General features: G+C 39.0%; 1 protein-coding gene across 1 annotated transcript; it reads left to right on the forward strand.

The window, feature by feature from the left end:
* Window positions 1-4,046: 4,046 nt before the first annotated feature.
* Window positions 4,047-18,063, forward strand: RWDD3 (RWD domain containing 3; the record flags this gene model as incomplete). Its single annotated transcript, XM_080693333.1, has 4 exons — window positions 4,047-4,134; window positions 15,112-15,599; window positions 17,735-17,850; window positions 17,949-18,063. Exons 1-4 carry the CDS (start codon window positions 4,050-4,052, stop codon window positions 18,061-18,063), a joined length of 804 nt encoding a protein of 267 aa, XP_080549459.1. The 5' UTR covers window positions 4,047-4,049.
* Window positions 18,064-18,288: the final 225 nt, after the last annotated feature.

Here is an 18,288-nt window from a genome sequence, read left to right on the forward strand (position 1 = left end):
AGGCTGGCAGACAGTCCCTGGCCTGAGGGTCACAGCACATAAAAAAGAAAATCCAAATCTAGTTTTCTCAGTCATAGCTGTGATTCCTTGGCTGCACTCCCTCTCTCTCTCTCTCTCTCTCTCTCTCTCTCTCTCTATATATATATATATATATATATATATATATATATATATATATTCAACCATAAGAGTCTGTTTTGCTAACATAGCAGAGTTTATTCATTTATAGTTCCTTTACAGTTTTGGAGAAAAGAATTTTTAAAAAGTCATACAATCCTCAACTGTACCTCAGATAATGAAAACTGCTTATACTAGTAATACACAGTGAAAAAATATAATTCATAAAAATCCAATTACAATAATAACCCCAATTAAATATTGGGCAGTATTTTAACTAGACAAACTCTGAAACACTAATGATATCAAGAGACTAGTTTTTATGGCATTGGTAAGCACTGGAATGTCAGTGTCCTTGGCTTCCCATGAAGTAAGATGGAACTGTTTTGATACCTACCACCTGTGTAAGGATCACTCATGGGCAGAGACCAAGTAATAGTTTTGAGGAAACCTAGATTTATTTGGACATGCTGGGGGAAGAACCTTGCACAAACTTATTTTGTGGTTGGTGTAAAATTCTTATATAATTTATTTGCTTATATTTTGATATTATGGTGAATAATGAAATTACCACTTGTACATTACAACAGAACAAAAAGAACTAAAACCAGTTAATGACATTGACTTTGTGTACTTTTGGAAACCTACTACATTACAAAATTGTTTCTCCTCTGGAAGTTGTAGGAGGTATGTGCCGTTACTCACCCCACTACTTTCACCTACGTCATGACATTGAATTTCACCCTGACAAAGAATGTGATAGTTCTTGTGCCCTACAATTGTGTGAAATAATTGCTGTATATTAAGTTAGCTTATGTAGATCTGAGACAGAAGTCCTTGCTTTCAATGATTTGTTGCTTTCATCTCTTTATCTCAATACTCAAACTCACAGAGCCAGGCCAACAGTCATTGAGTGCCCAAGAACGTTTCGTGAAATGAGTAAATACAGGAACAGAATCAACAACACAGTTTCTTGATGTTTGGGTTTATTTAGGAAGTTGGGACTTAATATTGCGTATGCTTTTCACTTTTAGTCATTTTCCAGAGCATTTTTACCTTTTTGCTATAATTTTTTATGACACCCCAGTCTAGTATTAGGATCCTAAGTTTTTTTTTTTTTTTTGATATGATACGAACAATCTCTTCCAATGCTCTTTGTGTAAATGTACGTGTGTTGTGTATATGGGGTGTACTGGGGATTGAACCCAGGGGCATTCTACTTCCAAGCTATATCCCCAGCCCTATCTTATTTTGAAACAAGGTCTCATTAAGTTACAGAGGACCTCACTAAGTTGCTGAGGCTGGCCTCAAACCTGTAAGCCTTCTGTCTCAGCTGTCCAAGTACTGGAATTACAGGCATGTGTCACCATGACTGGTTCCCCATTCTCCTAAAATGGTGTGTTCTCATTTCTATGCCCAAGTGAGTTTGGACTTAAGATTTAGACTTTGAGGGGAGTATGTAAGTCTTTATACTATTCATGAGAAAATGAATAGAAGTATTTCTCTCCAAAAGTTTTTTTTTAAAACTACCTTCTGGATTAGCAGTTTTAATTGGTGTTAAGAGGTTTTAAACCCTTCCCCTTGATGGTGTTGGGGAAATAACTACTTAGAAAAAATTGCATGAAAAAGTATTTTTCTAGCCAATCATGCACTGTTGTGAGTATGTGCTGGAAAACAGACTCAGATAGGAATAGGAAATGCTAGCTGAAGACATTCACTCCATATTTAACTATTGAGAATTTGCAGTAGCCTGTGAATACGAGAAAACTTATTACATTAAGGTAGACTTAGAGATTTGACATGTAGCTGATATTTTCATAGTGAGAAATATCAAGCTGACATTATGCTGTCTCTGTGATGATTACTTCTAAATGTCAAGTGCAGAAACTTATTCATGGGACTTCAGTGCCTTAGGATAGTGTCAGTTTAAAAGACATGCACATTGGCTTCTTTTTTATTTAAACATGCTAAATGAAGTATGAAAAGCAGGTTAAGAAATCAACGGAGAAAGGAAGAGCAAAGAAGAAACTTATTGACTAGAAAATTTTAAATACAGTAATAGATTGCTGTACTTCTAAGTCAATCTCCACGGACCCCCTGCTGACTGTAGGCTCCAGCGACTGCCTCCATATACTCTGACAGCTAAGCTCATGCTGTTCATATCAGCGCACTCGTCTTCATATGCTGAATTTGGAAAACTAAAAATAAGAGCTGTTCAGTTATTTTGTAGATTATATTTAATAAATAAGTAACGAAATCAATATTTTCCTATTGCTTTATTAATTATGTTGGACTTCAAACTAAAATCAAATAACAGTGATATTTTAAATTAAAAATTTATTATTTTATTCACCAATCTCTTTAGCAGCTAATTATGAACCCAATGAACTGCTGCTATTTTGGAAATAAGTCAAAAGAAATTTTTTTATTTCTTTCTTTAAAACAAATCGGTCACACCAGAGATAATTATGAGTTTAAATAAACCTTTGTCTTCCCAATCATGTGCACAGCAGGGCTCCTAATTACTTGGGGTCACTGAAATCCCATGGCATCCTCTGAAAACGATTTCCCCTGCAGTCCATCTTGTTAGATTTCCTTTCTTGGAAGCCAGTGTCTTTCCCTCTGTCCCTTAACCCCCTTAGCAACCGTGGGAATGATGATGATGGTGACAGGAATATGATTCTGAGTCTTAAAATCAGGCAAGTTTATTCTGACTTCTGTAGGTCAATGATAGCAGCCGCTGTTCGGCTGCCTAAATTCTGATTTATCTCGTACAGTGTTATTTCTGATACAAACAAAAGTCGTGGGACCTCCTTGAACAAGACCTGCTGCATCTTGTGGCTGCAAATTTTTAAAATTGTTACTTGAAAAACAAAAGGACAAGCCAAACACACGGAGACAGAACTACTACAGAAGAGCAACGAAATCTTGTTAATTAAAAATCGTAGTTGAAACAAAATGCAGTTCTAATTGTGTTACCCTATTGGTATTGCTTATAATTCTAACTTTAGATGCAGGATGCAAGGATGATCATTTCATTATTAAGTTTCAGGAGTCACACAGGTAGTACACACATTCTTTTTAATGTGTTGACCCTCACATAATGAAAAACACGGAGAAGCTAGTGTTTATTCTCAGATCATATCCCCAAGAACCAAGAAATTTCACTGGCCCCTTTCAGCAGGGCTGTTCTCTGACAAGGTGGGAGACAAGAGCGGAACATAAGGACTTTGGCAAATAAGTCCCTATAAAGTCCAGGACCACTCCTAGTCCTAAGAAGGCCAAGGTTGGCAGGTCCAACTCTCCCCTCTGTAAAGGAAAGAGGCTCTGGATGTCCTACAGAACATCTGGTGGCTATTCCTGGATTCTCAGACCGCATGGGTCACTAACAGCTCCATAAGGGCAGATAATTTCTTCCATTTTAATTACTGCGTATCTGGTGACACTTATTTCAAGAGTTGAACAAGGGCTCCCACGGTCTTCTGGTCTCTTCCCATTTATTATTATTTTCTTTCTCTAATTGCCAAGTTTCTTTGACCTTTTCCAGTTCTAACAGTCTGGGCCATGGATGGAGAGTTCAGAGCCTGGGACTATAGTTAGAGGGCTTGGGGCTTTGGTGATAGCCTTCCCACAGCCAGGAAGGAAGCAGGTAGGCTGCAACAGTCTCTGGCAGAAATCTTGGTGTGTGTCTTCTGGACTCCAAGAAAATCCTGAACGAAGCAGCTGATCCTACTCATGGAATTGACAGGCAGGCGTCCGCGGGCGGGGCCTCCAGGGATGTAGCCACGCCCCCTATCCGCCCACGCGGAGACGAGCAGACAGATGGGCGTGGCTTCCGGCCCACGCCCCTCCCGCGTGGCGGCGCGGGCGCCCCCTCGTGGCCGCGAGGCCGCGCTGCTTCCGGCCAGAGGGAGGCGAGAGCCCGCGCGGACATGGCGGCCCCCGCGCAGGAGGAGCTCTCGGCCCTGGCCGCGATTTTCTGCGGGCCCCGCGAGTGGGAGGTGTTGAGCCGCTCAGGTGACTACCCCTGCGCGGGAGGGACGAGGCCACCGCCGAGGTCTTCGTCCTCCCACTAAAGGGCCGCGGGCAGCCTCCGTGGGAGGATGGGGAGCAGCCCGAGCGCCAGGCCGCCCGCGAGGTGGACGGGGCACGCAGCCACGCGCCTCCTGGGCGTCGCCGCTCCCCTTAAAGGGCTTGAGCTGACTCCCCACCCTGATGAAATCCAGCTCCCTCTTGTCAACAGGCCCCTTTTAGCTCTGCACGGCCTTAAGTTGAATAAGGGTAGGGACTCTGGTAGTCACAAAGCTCCAGGCACCTAGAACAGTGCAAGGTACATGGTAGGAAATGAGAACAATGTTCATTGAATGAGTGGTTTTTTTTTTTAAACCCTCCGGGCTATATGCTCAGACCTATTTTATACTTTATTTGGAAACAGGGTCTTACTAAGTGGCTGAGGCTGGCTTTGAACCTGTGCGATCCTCCTGTCTCAGCCTCCCAAGCGTTGGGATTACAATTGTGTGCCACCACGCCTGGCTGAATGAGTGCTTTTTAAATTCTGCCCAGTGATCAGCCCTAACCTTATGTCTGTTATATTTCCAAATTGATTACCATTCTCATTTTTTTTTTTCCAGTCTGCTTAAAGGTGGTTGCCAATTATAGGCTCAGGGCACATTAATCATTCAGCCCACGCTTGTTTCCCTGTGCCCTGCAGACGGCAACAGGTCACTGGCCTGCCTTCTAGGAGCATACAATCTTCTAGACTTTTTTAGACAGTTGATAATAGCTAAAATTTATTCTGTTCTTGTCTTGGCTTCAATTACTAAAAAAAAAGAAACTGCCCTTTATGAGAAAGTACAGTGATGCAGATAATTCTCAATTTTTACTTAGAGTTCAGATATATTATGTACATTTTTGGAAGCATAGCATTTATCCTTGAAATGTTATAAGTGTAACTACTATTGAAATCGTCTTTTTGACCATAAATTGGTTGGCCGTTAAGGAGGTCGTCTAAAGAGCTCGATATGAGAAAGCCATCTAGGAGTAAATCGTTTTCACTGTATCCACATGGCCTGCTATTCACACACACAGGAAGAATTGGCTGCTTTTCCTTATCCCTTCTTGTCTTTGTCCATCCTCACATTCATAGAGCATTGTTATATTTCAGGCATTATGAACCTGTTAGAGTGATGGAGCTACTTTCTTTTTAGTACCTAGACCTATCTTGAATATTTCTGCAACAATTCCTTAAAATCCATATGAAAAGCTGGGTGTGGTGGATCACACATGTAATCCTAGGAGGCTGAGACAGGAGTATCACAGGCTCTAGGCCTACCTTAGCAATTTAGTGATCCCTTGTTTTGAACTAAAAAATAGGGCTGGGATATGTCAGAGGTAGAATACTCCAGGGTTCAATCCCCAGTAAAATACACACACACACACACACACACACACACACACACACACACTCCCTATGAGTGTTGTCTTACAAACTCTATTCTGATTGTGTAACATTCTGATTTCTCTACTGCTCTCTACTGATAATTACTTCTGCCTGAGGCAGCTGTTTGAAGAGATCATTAGTTTTTCTAAATTCCTTTATTACTGCTCAGTTGGGAATATCTGGAAAAGTGTACTCGCTATGTCTTATCACACCTTAAAGATGTGATAGTTGTCTGGAATATAAATCCACTGAGCATTAAATACTGCTGCCAGGTCAGAGAAAACCCCCAAAAGTCAGTGCTGAAAAACAGAGCAGTTTCTTAATATCGAGAACACTGTGGACCCTTTATCTGCTGTTAAATTGAGCATGACTTTCAAGCCATGCCTCCTAATTAATTTAATTCCTGTTCTGGCATCAATAAGTAATTGAATTATAAAAGAAATCAGTGTAACAATTTAGGACATTTTGTTGCTGAAAGGTTCATTGGAGAGTAGAATAGTTTAGTGATTGAAATAGGGATGTTTGATGCTCAAGACTGGGAACTAAGGGTAATGTAAGAACTTCTTTAGCAGACCACAGAAAGCATGCAGCGGGCTTCTACTGTCCCTGTCACTTGTCAGCTTGGGTAGGAGGACATAACACTGAACCACATCAATTCCTGGTGTTGCTCAAATAAACTTCTCCCTGTTGCCAGTGACATGAGAACATCGCAGAGGATTGCACTTTGGTGCAAGACAGCCTGGGAAGGCTTAGGCTGCTGGCTTAGGGGCCAGTGACTAAGGCCCTAAGGGTGAAGAGGCTAAATAATTGGTCTCAGTTTATAAGGTTTAACTAATAGTAAGAATTTTAAGAGTATTATCTACATTTTGGCTTCTATAATGGTTATAATAATCTCACAGTAAAGGGGCGTCAGGTGTAACAATCTTTTGGGAGTACAAGTTATGTGAGCTGGCTATGAGAGGGCTGGAGTAGACCAACTCAGGGTTATTCTGTCCCTCTTTATGCAGTGTAGTCATCCCAGATGGCAGGTTTAATGTAGCCACCTGCAGTCAGTGCATCTTATTTGATAAGAGATACTCTTAGCTTTATTTTGCAGAGAAGATAACTAATACTCAGACTGGATCAATAGCCTCCAAGCTCCATTGTATATGGCTTGATGCTCCTGATAGAGATGGTGCTGTTGCATCAGGAAAGCAGTTTTTTTTGTTGTTGTTGTTTTCTGCGGGTCTAGAGATGGAACCCAGAGGCATTTGACTTCCGAGCTATACCCCTGCCCTATTTTTTATTCTTTAATTTGAAACAGGGTCTCATTAAGTTGCAGAGGGCCTCACTAAGTAGCTGAGGCTGTCCACCCGTGATCCTCTGGTCTCAGTCTCAAATGCTGGAATTACAAGCGTGAGCCACCATGCCCAGCTAAGAAAGCAGTTCTTATGGAGCAAAACAAAACAAAAAACCCAAAATAAAACAACAACAACAACAACAACAACAACAAAACACTTGTTCAGAAAGAACACTAATGAGCAACCAGAGAAAAGATATGGATGGGATCCAGCGTATGTTCAAGACTCCTGAGTAGGAGTATGTGCATGTATGTTTGTGGGCACCTGTGAGTGAGGTGATACTGGTATTGTTATAGATCTTCATTGTCCTGATAGAGTCTTAGCAATTATATTGCTGTAGTCAATGCTCATTACGTGTAGAAGTTGCATCTTTGCAAATCCTCTCCCAGATCACAAAGTTAAAATGGGAGGTATATAAAACCCAATAATTGCAGAGTAGCTTCAGAGCAGATATTTAAATATTTTATTAACACTAATGTTCAGATTGGATTGGGCCCTCTTGCAAAATGAATCATGACTGTCACACATTGACCCCTCTCAGAGAGCTGAGCTTTTTTCTGCTAATGGCCGGAACTGAGCTCACCTCTGTAAAAATGGGTCAGCCTTGGATTTTATGTTTAAAGAAGGGGTTTGCCACTTTTAATTTCATATCATTTTAGTTTTTTGTTTTCTTTTGTAATCACATATTAAGCATATGTAAAAATCGAACTGAAGGATAAAATAATCATGTATGTGTGCATACTTGTGGTGAGTTGCCTGAGAGTAAGAGGAAAGAAAATTTTGTTTCATGAGTATTAGAGGGTGTAGAAGCTTCTTAGTGGTTTTCTGCAAGTTTTTGAGGATATATTAAATTTGCACCCCCTAAAACAAAACTAAACAAACACCCAGCAAGTAAAATATAGGAATCATCAGTTGCTTATGGTATGTAAATGATTTCTTAATGGGCTCTAAATGAATCCTGAAGCACTCATTCTCTTAAATGTTGTTTACCTCTTCCAGTGTCTTCTGTGATTGGGCTGCATATACTGAGCTTCTGTTGTGTGCTGTTAGAAATATTAAAGATAGAATTTTCTTGAAATTTAGGTATGGTTCAGTTTCTCTAGTTTGAATTGTTCTTGTTTGGAATGTAGTTAGCATGATTTCTCTTATGTATATGCATGGAAGGATAAGGTTTGAAACCCATTTTAGTTTGTGCTTTAATTATGAAATTGATAAACTTATAAGGCAAAGTGACTTAGAAAAAACAGCTAGTGAATATGTATATGAAGTTCAACCTGAGGGCAAGACCTACATCATTTGGTAGGGTCTTGAGAATAGATGAAAATAGCCTTGGAACTTATGAAAATTTTAGTTTGCTAGGGCAAGGATAAGTTCTCTAGGGCATACATGTTTATCAAGAATGACGAGTTTGTAAATTAATAACGAGTTTTGGGGGCCAGGGAGGGGCAGACATCAGCATTGGATGTACAGCACAATTAATTTTCTGTTAATCACTCTGTTTCTAAGTTGTTAATAACCTTAAAGCCGATAGGGCATCTTTGCTTTCTTTTTTATTAGGAAAAACAAAACAAAATAAAATAGACTTATAGCACATGTGATACATGAAAAATTCTGTGGTAAAAAGAAGCCAGTTTAATTGCTTGTACAAACCAAGTCACATGAAAAATGAATGGGTAAGATATATTAATTCTAGACTTTTAGGGAGAAAATAAGTTTTTAAAAGATTGTAATTTTATTACCATATTAGATGTCAGCAGAATGGGATATTGGGATTTTCATTTTCTTATTAGAGACAGCATTGTTTGTATAATCTTACTTTGCAGCTACAGTTAGTATGTGAGGGTAGGAATTAACTAAGAAGACTGACTAGGAAGAATTGTAATCCTTTCCAGCTCTTCAAAGAATAAAGTAGTTTTTCTTCTAAATATATATTTATATGCATGTATATGTAGCTAGTAGTTTAACAGTTCTCTAAGGTTAAAGTTGGGATTTCCTTCCATTGCCATTCACTTTGCTGACTGTGGTCAGAAAATAACAGAGAGAAAAATGACAATCGATAAGGATTTGCAAGGCCAGTGCAGTATCCTCTCAATATTGTTTCCCTGGGTTGTCAGTGCCTATCAGTTCGTAGCACTGGTGGGAAGAGGTGAGTATTTATATGGCAGAGGTTGGGCAGCCCTACGGGCTTTGGGGTTTTGATCCTAAAAGGGAAAAGCTTACCTTGTAAGCCACAGGTACCATATGAGCTTCTTGTGACTGCTGTAACAAATGGGCACAAATGGGGTGGTTAAAACAATATATATTTAATTTCTTAATGTTCCGAAGGTCAGAAATCCAAAATCACTTACACTGGGCTGAAGTCAAGGTGTTGGCAGGCTGCTCCCATTCCACCCCCGCTCCCAGCTCTGGGAGAATCCAGCTCCCTGCCTTTCCCAGCTGTGCTTCCTCATCCCTTGGTTCTTGACCCCTTCCTCTCGCTTCAGACCCTGCAGGTGCCTTGTGTGGTGAAATTTCCTCTGCTTCCTGCTATCGGGACACTTAGGATTGCTTTTATGTCCACCTGGATAATTCCACCTCAAAATCCTTAATTTAATCATGTCTTCAAAGACCTTTTTGCTCAAATGTATAACTGTGAGATTTAAGGTTCCTGTAACCAACTCCTTTTTGCTGGTTGTTTAAAAAGAAAATTGAGATATTTTAGTGGTGGAGAAAATGTTAATTTGTTTCAGCCATGGTAATTGAGGGTCTGAAAATATCATAACAAGTTCAAAATACCTCGGACATCGTAAGAGAGGTTCTGTGAAGGTTGACAGAATTCTGTGAAATAGAGTCAAGGGCCTTCTTGGAAGATGGAAAAGTAGGAGCAAGGACTAAATATGGGAAACCAGAGACTGTGTTCAGGTTATAGCATAAAATGGATTAGTTTAAACAAGAATTAGGAGAGAGGAAGTAGGAGTGTTAGTCTGGCCCTAGGTGTCAGATGGAGGGATTTGAAATTGGTTTGTCCTGGCAGAGTGGCATAGGCTAATTTGGTGTGAGGAGAGGCAGGTGGTGAGACCACTATTGAGAAACCATAGAAAGTCCAGAAGTAGGAGGGTGGTAGTGTGAATGAGGAGAGAAATTTTGTAGAACTTGTGATGGGAGTTTGGCAATTAAATAGTAAACATGAACTGGGAGTGGTGGTGTACCTCAGTATTTGAGAGTCTGAGACAGGAAGATCACAAGTTCAAGGCCAACCTAGGCAACTTAGACCCTGTTACCAAAAAAAAAAAAAAAAAAAAAAAGACTGGGGGATGTATCTCAGAGATCGAATGTCTTCTGATTAACTTCCTAGTTTTTAGAGAATGTTTACTATGAAACAAGAAGAAAGAGGCAAAAAGATCTAAAAGGTGGTGACTTTAAGATTTCAAGCCTGGAGTGCTGAAACAAGACAGTTATTCAGAGAATCGTGCTTTACAGGATGCCTGTGCACTTAGGAATTTAGAAGACAAAGCAGTGAAGGAGTGAGCAGAGAAGAAGGAAAAGAACCAGGACTATGAGATGTCAGGGGGGTAAGGGAAGATTTTAGAAGATGAGTGGATTCAGGTGCTGCAGAAGAGTAGGGCACAATAAAGGCCATCAGATGTGGCTGTGTCAGTGTCCTTGCACCACCCCCTGGCTCCATGATTTGTTAGAAGGACCTACAGGACTCAGCAAAACTGTTCTACTCAAAGTTGCAGTCTATTATTGCAAAAGGATATAGACTAAATTCAGAAAGAGAAAAAGTGCATGGAGTGAAGTCCAGGAGAAACCAGGAGCAAGCTTCCAGGTCTTTTCTTCCAGGGGAGTCACACAGATATGAGGAATCTTCAGAGCTATTATGTGTTCCACCAGGTGAAAGCTCATGTGAACCTTGATTTCCATAGTTTTTCCTGGGCTCAGTTACATAGGCATGTAGCTCCTGAGTGACTGACTTTAGTCGCTTAGACTCCAGCCTCTAGAGCAAGGAGGGTCACCATAAGTCACTTGGTAGCATAAGCCATTTAATCAAACTGCGACCATGTGGCCTAAGGCCTTAGGCATACAACAAAACAAACAAACAAACAAATAAACAAACAAAAAAGCCCACCTTTTTTTAGGATGGAATGATACAAGTACTCAACGCTCAATGCTCTGAAGCCAGCCATGAGCCAGTCCTAAAGACAAGACTTTCTTAGGAATGTGCAGGGTTTGAGCAGACTAGGCCTGCTGAGCTATGTTTTTCCTGCACAATAATAATTAGTAGCTCATTGGTAATGTTTGAGAACTGAACTTCAGAGAGAAGTGATGTTAGGAAGCCACAGTCCAAGTAGCCATGGAGACACTGGTTTATGGAAAAATTGGTAGAGTTGGTGAGAATTATATTTTACGAAGATGAAGATTGAAGGCACAAAGAAAGATTAGTCTTTATCTTAAGAGAATTGGTAGCATTGAATTTTTTTGAAGTAAGGAATGTATCACTTTTATAGCAGGAGAGTAGGAGACATTAGAGGGTTAAAAATGCAATCACAAGAAGTGATAATGCTTGGAACAGTGTCTTAGAGATGGTAGGGCTTCCTGTGGAAGGGAGAAGGATATTTCTTTCTCAGAAAAGTGAAAAAGACTGCAAGATGGTAAAGAAATATGTATGTTGTCAAGTGGTGAAGCAGTTCTTGTCAGGTGCACACCCCTGGATTCAGCTCATGAGGCAGTGGCTAGCCCAGATGGAGTTAGAAAGCATAGCTCACTGCACAGCAGGCCACCGGCATTTCATCAGCATGTCGGTTCTCCTCGTCCTCATCCATGTGGTGATGTAGACATAGTGGATCCTTGTTATAGCTTAGGAGCACAAATTTTAGGAACCCTCCAATCTTGAGAGAGATATATTTACTCTGATTTAAACATTACATACACATGTATATATGAACAAAAGTGTCACATGGTATCCTATAAGTACATACAGTTTTTATGTACCAGTTAAAGTTGATCATAATGCAATCATCGTGATAGAGACATACATGCACACAACACTTGGTGGACTTTCTCTCCTTCCCCATAGAGTACTGAGATTAACATTGGTATTTTCACATAAGTATACATAGCTGATGTAGTAATTCTTTCATTGATATTCTCCCTCCCACCTTCCCCTAGACCACCTTCCTGGCTCCACTGGAGTTTCTTCATTATCTAAAGTCTCTCTGGTATTCCAGCTACTCCTTAGCTTCCACATATGAGAGAAAATAGAAGATCCTTCACTTCCTGTGACTGGCTAATCTCACTTAACATAATGTTCTCCAGGTCCTTCATCTTTCTGCAAATGATATAATTTTGTTCTTTATTGCTGAGTAGAATTCCATTGTATGTTTATCCCATGCTTTTGTAATCCATTCATCTGTTGATGGGCACCTAGGTTGGTTCCATAATTTGGCTATTGTGAATTGTGTTGCTCTAAGCATGGATATGCATGGATTACTAATATTTAGATATCAGTCACTTTGGGAAGATACTCAGGAGTAATATAGCTGGATCATATGGTGGATTCATTCCCAATTTTTCTGAGGAATATCCACACTGATCTCCATAGTGACCGTGGTAATTGCAACCCACCAACAGTGTAGAAGAGTTCCAATTTCCCCACATACTTTTCAGCACAGTTTGTTGTTTGACTTCTTGATACTTGCCATTCTGATTGGAGATAGATGGAATTTTAGTGTAGTTTTGATTTATATCTCTCTGATTGCTAATGATGTTGAACATTTTTTTCATGTATATATTGGCCATTTCTATTTCTTCTGCTAAGTGTCTTTTTAGTTCAATTGTTTATTTATTGATTGGGGTTTTTTTTAGTTCTTTATATATTCTAGATATTAGTCCTCTATCAGAAAAGTAGCTGGCAAAGATTTCCCATTCTGTAGGCTCTTTCTTTAGATTGTTGGTTTCCTTTGATGAGCAGAAACATTTCAGTTTAATGCCATCTCATTTATTAATTCTTAATTTTCTGAGTTTTGGGGGTATTACTGAGGAAATTTCTGCTCATGTCTGCCAGTCTTATTAGGGGATTGCTAACAATTCTGCTCAATTTTTTTTCTTGAAGGAATACATTATTTTTTTTATTATATTGGACCTGAAACAAATTTGCCTTCTGACCAGGAGGGAAAAACTCTTGCTTCCAGGGTGATCTGTTATGTGAAGCATCAATGCATTTTGCTCACAAGACACACAGAGATGCTGGATGAGGGAGAAGTATCACCTGATGCACACATACATTGATGTTTATACAAATTATATATGTATATATATACATACAAATATATGTATATATACGTGTGTGTGTGTTCATAAATGAAGACACTTTTAGGTGTAGAAGAGATGCCTAGGAAGATCACTTTAGATATGTTAATCCTTTCATGTTCTGAAACACTGGATTGAGTCAGTGTGACAGGATCTGAGTCTTCCCCATTGTTTTTTTTTTTTTTTTCTCAGAGACCAGTACAGTGCCTGGGGCTTGATAGTGTGCTCAGTGAATTTTGTCGAATGATAAATGAATGGAAGAATGTTTGTTGAGTGTTGAATGAATGGATATCTTTAAAAGTTATACCTCCTAGCCAAGTTATACCTGAAATGAAATCCCAGGACTTGGGAGTGCTGACATGGAGAATCACAGGTTTAAGACCAGCCTTAGCAACCTAGCGATACTCTCAGCAACCTAGTGAGACCCTGTTTAAAAAGAAAAAGTCTGGGTGTAGCTCAGAGGTAGAATGACCCTGGTTCAATCCCTAGTTCCACCTCTGTCACACACATAGCTTGAGAGAGAATATGGACATCCTAGATGATTACTGGAGTTTATTCATCCTAACAGTCATATGCTTTCTGCATGTCTACAATGCCCATTTTATGTAGCAAAATGTATTGTTCTAACTGATGTGCAAGCAGCTTATTTTAATAATTTTTTTTAAAAAAAATAAGTAACTCAAGACAGAGATTTGAGAAATGTGATAGATTTGAGAGAAATATACAGTGTTAGGTTTGGAAAATTTTCTCTATAAAGTACACATTTCACTTATGTAACATAATTTAAATTTTAAGTATGGTCTTTATAATGGTTACTGCCTGTGTTTCAGGGTGATGTCCTAAAATAGCCATTTCTTGCAGCTGCTACTGATGTCTATAAAAAAATTCTGTGTAACAGATGTGCCTTGGCTCTATATATATGAATCAATGTCTATAACAACAGCTTTTATAGTCAGGGAATCAGATGGATGGGAAGCAATTTTAATGTTCTGTTAGGTTCTTTAAAATAGGGATTCATTCGGGTTTCAGTCGTTGAGGCTGTTAAGCAGCAATCCAGGTATGAAAATGAGAAAGATTTGACTGCTTCCCTTGTGAAGAAGAATAAAACAAAGGCATATGAAGCAGCACAGAGGCAGGTTCCCTCGTAGAGATTCATTTGCACCCAGTTCTGTTCTGTTCTCTGCTCTTCTGATCTGTGTGCTTCTGCCCCCTGCTGAATGAATCAGCCTGATGTTATATCAACTTTTTGAAAAGTGGGGTGAAGTGGTGTGGAACACATCAGAGAGGGGAAGCCGAGCAAATCTGAAAGAGAGCAGAATATTTCATCTCCTAGCCCCCTTCCTCTGGAGCCAGAGGAGGCTGAGTTGATGCCCACTCTGCTGCAGTTTGTCTTACTACCTTCATGTTACACATATACTAACACATTTGAAGTGAGGAAAGAGCAGGTCCAGGAAGCTATACTGTCACAGTCATTCGTTTCTCGGCAAACCCACAATCACGCATTGTCTCCCAAAATGACCTCCAGATTTAGTATAGAGATTTTTAATTACTGATTTTACAGATACATGGTACTGTTTCCTTGAAAGATTATAAAAACTTATTATCAATTTCTAGAACTATCAACTAAGCCTGGCTAGAAAAAAAGTGTGATAAAACCTTTTTATTTGTAACTTAAAGAAAATGGAGATAGCAAATGTAGGTGCTGGGTAAGTCCAGAGTTTGGGTTGCAGGAATACATGAATATATGATTGAAGAAATAATTCTTATATACCACAGTTTTTTAAAAAGTATTATGTCCCTTAATAAACTAACTCAGATTTTCCTATGATAAATAAGTTGACATTGGAAATAAAACTTTTAACTTGGTAGTATTCCATTCAAATTGAACTATGTATAGCTAATGCTTATTTTTTGGATATCTTCCAGAGACAGATGGGACTGTGTTCAGAATTCACACACAAGCTGAAGGACTTATGGATGCAGATGTACCCTTAGAGTTGGTGTTCCATTTACCAGTTAATTATCCTTCATGTCTACCTGGTATCTCGGTTAACTCTGAACATCTGACCAGAGCCCAGTGCATGACTGTGAAAGAGAAGTTACTTGAGCAAGCAGAGAACCTTCTGTCAGGACCTATGGTTCACGAGCTGGTTCTGTGGATCCAGCAGAATCTCAGGCACATCCTCAAGCACCTGGAAACTGGAAGCAGCAGTGCCAAGTGTGCTTTTTCAGGGAGCACAACTGTGGGTGATGGGTTGTGGATAACTCTTTTGCATTTAGATCACATGAGAGCAAGGACTAAATATGTCAGAACCGTGGAGAAGTGGGCTTCAGATTTAGGACTGACAGGAAGACTGATGTTCATGGGTAAAATAATACTGATTTTACTACAGGGAGACAGAAACAATATCAAGGTACCAAAAGTTAACTGTTGAATGTAAATCTGGTTATTTTCTGCTCAAAATGGTGTGTCTTTATTAACAATGGGGTAGATTAATCATTATGATGCTTCTGCTTTCTCTAGTACCACGTTAATGGTTCTTCATTTTTTAAAGAACATCTAACTCCTAATTACAACTATAAACTCAAAAAGCTCAAAGAATAAGATTATAGTTTAAAAAGCATGCAATGTAATGAAAGTGATAGGTTATAAAAAACAAAAATCCTCCCTGTGGCATGTGTTTGTTTTTATAATTAGCCATGAACTTTAATTTTATAAATGTGCACCAAAAGTTTGTGGCTATTAATATTCTTCCCATAGTTAGACACAGCAAGGTGTATATTTGTGGGTAGTTGGCAAACTTTGTAACTTGCTGGCAGTTAAAAATACATACTGACACTTTAATTTTGTATCTAAAATGCCTGGAAAGAGAGGCTTGTCCCTGGTAACTGAGATTTAGTGTTAGAAGAAGCAGGATCATTAGGACTGTCAGCCTGTCACCTCCTACCTGACTTCTGCTTTCCACTTGACTTGGCTCAGCAGCTGCATTCAAAACCATCATCTTCTTCAGAGTTTTTCAGTTCTTATTCTAAATTCTTCTAACCCATTTTATGAGGGACCAGACAAGCAAAACCGCTTATTATATTTTAAATCTAAAAGAGATACAAATTACTTTAGAATTTTTGTGCTTTCAGGTATGCTTGGTCAGGAGTAATGACATAGAACTTATTTAAAGCAGATTTAGCATGAACAACCTATAATCTTAAAGACTTGTAGAATAATGACCTATTTTTTTCTTTTTAACATGGGCATTATCACAAAACTCCTTTGGTATTTGGTTAACCAGATTTTTGCTGGGTTATAGTGTATAGATAAAACAGTAGCTTAAACTTAATATATATCCTGGCTTAGAGCTTAAGTAACCCTATATTTTAAAGCAAATATAGTATTTTTATAAATTTTGAGCTTTTTGGGTAAAATACAAGCTGATAAAAATGAAAACTAATTTCTTTGTCTTTAAAACAGCTCACCATATTAGAATAAATGCAGCTATTTTGCAGATGTTGTTACTCAGATTGAATCATCAATTAACACTACTTATTCATATAACTAGAACTCTACTAATGTAGAGAAATGGTACTTTTCTAAGAGCTTTTTATTAGTGGTCTCCAACAATGTCATTTTATGAATTTCTCTGTTAATTTTTTGTAAGATGTTTACTAGGATTGAGAAAGTGCAGGTATGTTTATAGAGGCTGCTGATTTGGAATGGTAAGTGCTGTGTGCCTAACACTCCATTCAGCTGCCAGACTAGGATTAGTAATAATAACAGCAGCAACTTGTGCTCATTTACTTAATTTATTTATTTTTATTTTCTTTTATTTTTTGCAAGTCTTGGGATGGAGCCCGGGGCATTCTACTTCTGAGCTATACCCCCAGCCCTATTTTTTTATTCTTTTTCTTTGAAACAGGGTCTCACTGAGTTGCAAAGGGCCTCACTAAGTAGCTGAGGCTGTCTGCAAATCACCATCCTCCTGTCTTAGCCTCCCAAATGCCGGGATTACAAGCGTGTGCCACCACGCCCGGCTTACTTACTCATTTTTTGTGGTACTGAGGATTGAACCCAGGAATTCTATCTCTGAGCTACACCCTCAGCTCTATTTATTTTTTTATTTTGAAATAGGGTCTTGAGAGTTGCTGAGAGTCTGGCTATGTTACTAAGGCTGGCCTCGAGTCTGTGACCCTCCTGTCTCTGTCATTTAATTGTCACTGCTTCTCCAGGAGGTCGATCCTGTTACTAGTCCTATTTAATGGAGGAGGTTAACTGAGGCACAGAGGATTTGGATGAACAGCCCGGAGTCAAGCTAGCAGGCAATCCAGTCCAGACTGAAACTTGAGTAGTTTGATTATATCACTCTTTACTCCTACATTCACCAGGACATTATTCTTCCCCCCTCCGTAAAAACACCGTGTAATTCTCTTACTACTTAATTTGGAAAGAGAGTACTCTTCAGCATGAAAATAAACTTGCAGGTTTATGGCTACTTTAAAAGTAGAACTTTGAGAGTCAAAGTAAGATATGTATTTAATGTACTGATTTATCACTTAGGAGTACCTGATTCTTCAGAAAACCTCCAAAGTAGATGTGGACTCAAGTGGAAAAAAATGCAAAGAGAAAATGATTACTGTACTGTTTGAAACAAAAGTACAGACGGAACACAAAAGGTATAATTTAGTACTACTGCAGATGGAAAAGCAACTGAATCGATAATTATACTCTGACAAATCTAGGCATATTCATGAATTTCTCTTGTATAATACAGGTTTCTGGCATTTGAAGTCAAAGAGTATTCAGCGTTGGATGAATTACAAAAGGAATTTGAAACTGCAGGACTTAAGAAGATTTTCTCTGAATTTGTACTTGGCCTGATAAAATGAAATGAATGACAGGAATCATTTAGTAAAACCACAGTGTTTTTGGTTGTTGTTTTTGCATCATATTTGGGGAAGGGCTAACTGGAATAATAATAAGGAAGCAATTTTAAAGTTTCTCTCCAGCAAAATTATTGTACCTTCTGGAACAAAAGCCAGTTCTGTTTTAATGGAATATTAAATATGAAAAGACCCCATATATTCTAATCTTTGCCAGGAATGGCTAAATTC

Source organism: Muscardinus avellanarius (assembly GCF_963383645.1).
Source record: "Muscardinus avellanarius genome assembly, chromosome: 3".
Classification (NCBI taxonomy): Eukaryota; Metazoa; Chordata; class Mammalia; order Rodentia; family Gliridae; genus Muscardinus; species Muscardinus avellanarius.